At 60.0% G+C, this 6,446-nt stretch overlaps 1 protein-coding gene across 1 annotated transcript in view; it reads right to left on the reverse strand.

Annotated features, from left to right (window-relative positions):
- The window catches only part of ATP11A (ATPase phospholipid transporting 11A), a 103,393-nt gene extending 102,633 nt beyond the window's left edge, over positions 1-760 (reverse strand). The window contains exon 1 of the mRNA XM_070380719.1: positions 303-760. Within this exon, the coding sequence (XP_070236820.1) occupies positions 303-344 (42 nt within the window). The 5' untranslated portion in view covers positions 345-760. The remainder of the gene's footprint in view (positions 1-302) is intronic.
- Between the last annotated feature and the right edge of the window lie 5,686 nt (positions 761-6,446).

Here is a 6,446-nt window from a genome sequence, read left to right on the forward strand (position 1 = left end):
GACTCCCGGGGCGGACCCGGCACGTGAGGCCGGGCGCGAGCATCCCACTTGAGCCCGGCCCGGCGCCCACCTAAGCTGCCGCGGCCCCAGCGGCCGCCGGGCTCCCGGGAGGCGCGCTGGCGGGTGGGCGCCCGTGCCGTCGGGGCCCGAGGTGCCAGCCCCACAGGGCCCCCTCCCCCGCGTCCTGCAGTCCCCCGGGGCCCGGTCGGCCACCCAGTCCTTCAGCGCCCCCCGGCCAGCGGCCGCGGCCCCGTCCTGTACAGCCCGTGTCCCGGCCCCGGCTCCGCGCGGGTCGCACTCACGTATCTGTTCACGAGCGTCCGCACCAGGCTGCAGCGGTCCATGGCTCCTCCGGCCGCGCCCGCCCGATCAGCGCCCCCAAGTCCGGCCACGCGCGCCCATGGGCCCGGGCCCGAGTGTGGCCGCGCGCCCCGCCCGGGTCACGGCCTGGGAGCGCCGGGCGGTGCGGGGGGCGGCCGCGGCCCCTCCGCGCTCATGCCCGGCCCGGCCCGCGGCGGCCGGCGCGGGGGTGGCGGCTCAGCAAGGTGGCCGCCTGGCGGCCGGAGCCCGCGCGCCGGGGCTGGGGCGGTGGGGAGGACGGCTGGGAGCGCCGATCGCGCCGCCGCTCTGCTGCTCCGCGCGCCTCCTCTCCGCCGCCGCGCTCGCTCCGCTCTGCTCTGCCCTCCTCCCTGCTCTGCCCTCCTCCCGGCCTCGGCCCGCCGCCCCTCTCAGCCCGGCCTCCGGCGGCCCGGTCCCGGCGCGCACGTCACGGGCGCGTGTGAGCATGCGCCCCGCGGCCCGCGCCCCCGCCCCGCTCCCGCGCCCTCACCCCGGCCCTGCCCCCTCCCGGCCCGCCCCCCGGAGCCGGTCAGCCGAGAGGACCCCGGGGCGGAGGGCGGGGACCCGCGGGCGGGGGCCGGCTCCTGTTGCTTCCGCTCCCCGCAGCGGGGGCCTGGGTGGTGGGGACTGTGCGCCCGGAGCTGGGTCTGGCCGGAAGAGTCAATCTCCCCCCAAGGCCGGAGGGCGGGTGTGAGATCGGGGCAGTCGAGGAAGGGGCTTGGGGCGGGAATGAGGGGTCGGGTCGGGCAGAAGACTAGCTAAACCGGGCCTTTGTCTCCGGGGTGCTCGCTGTTCCCCTGCGTGGCCCCTCCTGCCTGGCAGGTGAGGCGGGGCCAGCCCGTGGGGCTCCCCAGACTGTCGCAGCTCCTCAGCGTTGGAGCGAAGGTGAGCGCAGGTTCTCCCACCTGGATTCTTTCTGAAACCCCACAGGTTCCCTGACCCAGGGCCCCTAACCCCAGGATTTCAGCGTTGAGATAGTCACGGGCTCCTGCAATCTTGCGGGGGTGAGGGGTTGGGATCTGCCTTGAACCTGTCTCACCAGCCTGGCCTGTCTTGCCTCCAGTCCATCTGGTCCACCTCCTGCCTCTGCCCGCGGCTGCGCCAGGTGGTCACCAGGAGGCCCAGCCCAGAGCTCGGGGCATCCAGGCGCCGCAGGCATGCCCTCCCAGGCTGTCCCTGTAGCAGAGGAGAACCTTTCTGTGGCTCAGACACCTCAATTTCAACCCCAGGGAGTGTCTCTGTTTTCCCAACGTTTTCTCTTCTCAGCCACAGCCAGCCAGCCCTGGACTGGTGAATACAGTTCCGTTCTTACTGCCATGGGCCGCCACTTGTGAAACCAGAGTGGCCTGACTACGCCTTTGGTAGCTGGTCAGGAGTGGGGCTCCCACCTCTGGAGGAAGGTAACTGAGTGTCCCCCTGGCTGGTGTGGAAGAGAAGCTGCCAGACATGGAATTAGATAGAGAAGCCTACAAGAGCGAGAGAGACTAGTGGTCGTGGTTAAACAACCTGGATTCTGAACTGCTTTTCTTCAGTAAAATTCTCCAGTTTCTGGTCAACTGACTCACTGATTCTCCACTTTCCAACCAAATCCACTCTCTGCTGCTCTGTGTCCAGGAGGCCCATGGCCATCATTATCAGCGGATCTTCACCAGCTGGGCAGCAGCTGCAGGCTGAGCCCAAACAGAGAGGCTGGGCCTTTCCCTCCTCTGCCCACCAGCCGGGCACCAGCTGCAGGCTGAGCCCAAGCAGAGAGGCTGGGCCTTTCCCTCCTCTGCCCACCAGCCGGGCACCAGCTGCAGGCTGAGCCCAAGCAGAGAGGCTGGGCCTTTCCCTCCTCTGCCCACCAGCCGGGCACCAGCTGCAGGCTGAGCCCAAGCAGAGAGGCTGGGCCTTCCCCTCCTCTGCCCACGGGGCCCACCCTGGCCTGGCAGTGCCCATGTCCTTTGGTGACCACAGGGCTTGTCCAGCTTCCTTTTCTGTTGGATCAACTCACATTGGGCTCCAGGAACCATGCCTCCGACGGCCAGGCAGTGGTGTCAGCAAGTCCCTGGGGAGCAGCACCCCTGGCGGGTCGCGGAACTGTGACTACCCTGCAGCAGGTGGTCCTGTCGCCATGCTCTTCCCAGTCTCCTCCTGCCTCCTGCCAGGACCCCGGCTGCTGGAGTCAGATTTTGATTGGCCTACCACCTTGCAAACGGTGACATCTGTGGGGGCAGGGGGGAGTAGAAAGACAGGTAGAGATCATACAAGGCGCCGGATAAAGGCTGGGTGTCTCTCAGGAATGCCTGTGTTATTCAGTGGCCAGTGTTAATTTCATATGGGAGTAGACAGTGTGGTAGCCGCAAGCTTGCCTTCTTTGTCATTGCTGGCAGAAACCCACCATGGTCCAGGTAGCCACCACCCTCTATATGGCTGGGGTAAGCAGCTCGGCGTAAGCCAATGTCGGTAACTCCATGCCTCTTCCTGCAATTGCTTTAAAACGAGTTTAAGCCAATGGATCCTGGTGCTGGGAAGTCTCCTCACATAAAGGAGGCTCATAAAGAGGACATGCTCCTCGTTTCTTGCTGGAGCTGTGGGTCTGGATGTGATGTCCGACACCTTGCAGCCTTCCCACATCTGTGATGTGACAGGAACGTCGTCGCAGTGGGGATGGCAGCATGGACAGATGGGAGGAGCACGGGTCCTTGGTGACACCACGGGCCACTGCACTAACATGGACTTCATGCTCTGAGAGATAGAAAATCAATATCCTTATTGAACTGGATTTTCCATTGCAGGCGGCTGATAGAATGCCAAGTCTAAACCTATGAAACAGACCAGTTAAGACTATACTAAAGTAACAGTAAGTCCAATTTTTGCTGTGAATCGGTTATTTAATGGCAACCCACTCCAGTATTCTTGCCTGGAGAATTCCATGGACAGAGGAGCCTAGCATACCACGGTCCATGGGGTCGCAAAGAGTCAGACTGAGCGACTCACACAAATCAAACCACACAAACATTGGAGCTTGCGTAACAGGGAGTTGTTATTCCTCAGGTCTGTGGCTTGGGGGAAGGTTTCTCTCTTTCTTCTGTTCTTGGTTGAGATTGTTTCTGAGCCGACTTTCCTTTTTAGCTCGCCTGGGGGGAAGGACGTTCAGATGGCTTCAGTCACATGTCTATTGTCTTAGCAGGGTGAGTAGAGAGCTGAGAGCAAGTCGGCCTCTCTCTCTGTATTGGTGGTCAGCCTGAGCTTGCGTGCAGCTGGATCCCAAGACGGTCAGGATCCCTGGCCCCTGAAAGTCTGGGCTTGGAAATCCTGGACCATCGCCTCTGCCTTGTTCTATCCGGAGAAGTTAAGTCCAAGGCCAGCCTGGATTCAAGGGGAGTGGGCAGAGCCTTGCACATAAAAAATGAGAACTTGTGAGGGTCATCTTTGGAAACAGCCTACCTTAGACATCAAACGTTGACGGAGTATGTTGCCAGTACCACGTGGGAGGTCGCAGCGAAAAGGCTGCTGGAAACTCAAGGACCTGCGCAGCTCTCCCTTCGAGTCCAAGGGGAAGGGAAGCTCCACTCTGACTGGGCCGGCTCTGCCCAGTCCTGGCCAATCAGGCACTAGGGTGCTGACGTACCCTCCGATGATTGGCCTGGGCCTGGGCCTGGGCTAAGCGCAGACCACTGGCTAACCGGTGGCCAGCGTGCTCAGCTCGGGGTCAGCAGGGCCTTGCCCTGACCCACGCGCGGTGTGGCTTCCTCGCGGCGGCGGGTGGTGTGATGACCGAGGAGGCGGCAGAACGGCGGGGAAGGTGGATCCGCAGTGACCGCGCCCCTGCCCACCTGTCCCCCACGCCTCCCTCCAGCCTTCCCGGCGCCGGCGGAAGCAGGGGCTCGGATCCCGGACTCCCACGTGAAGAAGACGTGGGAGACAGGAGGAGGGGCAAGAAAGTGGGCCTCCCCGTAGGGACGTTTGAAAACAGTGATGGTACCGGGGCCTCGGGCGACAAACCTGACGCCAGCACCGATCGGGGCAAACACGGAACAGAGCAGTGAGCTTTCCACGTTGCGTTCTCGGGCGGGGCAGGAGCCGTCGTGCACGCGGGGCGTGGCGTCCAGTGAGCAGCCTTGCCTACCAGGCGCTGGGTCCCTGTCCCCCCCCCACCCCCACCCCGCCGCCTGCGACTATTTCGATGTCCTCCTCCCACCGATCCGTCCTAGAATTCTGTGGTGGAGAAACCCTTTCTCACACCTCCCACAGGCTCCCACACACCCCTCCCCAGTCCTTTTGTCTGGAATCTTCTACCCCACCCCTGTCTGTCCCACCAAGCCCTACTCACCCTTGCAGCCCACTAGGCTGTCTCCTCCCTGCACCCTCCTAGCAGCGGCAGTGAGTCCCCCCCTTGACTTCCTACCGGAACCACTTAGTTAACTTACTAACCTGTTCAAAGGGGCATTTCTAAGCCCTAGCCAGGGCCTAACCCAGGGAGTTTTTATGTATGTATTTATGGCCATGCCACACCTCTTGTAAGATCTTAGTTCCCTAACCAGGGATTGAGCCCCGGGCCCAACCACTGGACCGCCGGGGAATTCCCATCCAGGGAGTTTATAAACATATCTGCCCCTCAGGACCCCTCCTCCAGCCCAGGTAGCATGGGACCAGCCCATGGAGCACGGGATCCAGGCAGGTGTTTCTCAAAAGCTCTCAGGCGCAGCAGATGTGAGACCTGCTGGTCTAGATGTCTGTGCCTGCTGGAGCGGACAGGTGCGCAGGACTCCACCCTGCACAGCACGGTCCCTTGTAGAAGAAGCTGCTCAATAAACGGTGAGCTCGCCAAACACAGCCACGCTGCAGATTCAGCCTCTGGGCATTCATACAGCACAACAAAGGGCGGGCTCCCAGTCTGTCCAAGCACATGTGGAGGAAACAAGCAGGCCAGTCACTGGACAGATGCTCCCAACCTTGCGAGGTGAGCTGGAGGTCACCCCACCCATGAGGCTCCTCATGGGTGGTCCCCCCACGTGGGCAGAGCCATGTCTGGTTTAGTGATTCGTTACACAGGTATCCAGAAGTGGAAAGTTAAATTTCATTATCACTCTTAACCCAAAATACGTGACTGGCGTGAGAACCAGTCTCAAAGAGCAGGACAGAACTGTGTGCACAGCCCTGGCGTGAGCACTCCGTGAGCGCCCCACCAGCTCCCGGATTTCAGGTCCCATGCTGGTCTGATGGCCCATCCCGGGAGACTGTGCCGTTCTGCGTCCTTGAGGTTTTTGTCCCTTCTGTCGCTCTGAGCCCTTTCCTCCCCTGGTGTCAGATGCAGGTCAGGACAGTCCCAGACTGACCACGGTCTCCAGCCCCTTCCCGTCTGTAGTAAAATGTTCGTTGCCCAAACCCAGAGGGGCCCCATCTCATGCCTTCAGGTGGGTACTCAGGCAAGGGGGTACTTGTCCCAGAATGAGCCTGGTCAGGATTAATTTTGCTTCTCAGCTACTCATTTTCCTTTAGTTAATTTTCAGCAAGAATACATGAAAAATGGCTAAGAATCCTTTTCTCTCCTTGTTTATTCTTTCCTCCCCTCACTAAAGAGATTGATTATGTTAATCCAGTTTCCTTTCAGGGAAAAAAAGCTAAGTTCTGTGATGCTGAAAATTACCAATAAAGTCATGAAAGCAATTTCTTGTTCTCATTTATTTCAACAGAAACTAAAATTTTGCTTCTCTCCAACAAGGTGAACAGAATCACGAAGGTATCTGAAGTAGGAGCTGGACAATAATTAGAAATCAGCATTAACGTGGACCATTGCGTCTTCGCCAGAGTACGTCCTGTGGACATCACAAGACGTCACATCACAGCATCCTCTCTTTAGGGACACGTTTCAGAAGATGAGGAAGCTGCTTCTCTCGTCCATCTGCTTTTGTGGACAGGCTTCGTGTGGATTGTCCCCAGGCTTCACTCCAGTGTCTGGGGGGCTCCTGGTCCCTCACCAGCCCTTGTTTTCTGGATCCCATTTCCTGATTTCTTTCTTTTATTTGGATGGTATATACTCTCCAGTAGCCTCCTGAGGAAGGGTGCATGGAAAGTAAATGTTACAAATGTTTTCTCTGACATTACAGATAAGTTGGTATATT

This window comes from Bos mutus, chromosome 12 (assembly GCF_027580195.1).
Source record: "Bos mutus isolate GX-2022 chromosome 12, NWIPB_WYAK_1.1, whole genome shotgun sequence".
Lineage (NCBI taxonomy): Eukaryota > Metazoa > Chordata > Mammalia > Artiodactyla > Bovidae > Bos > Bos mutus.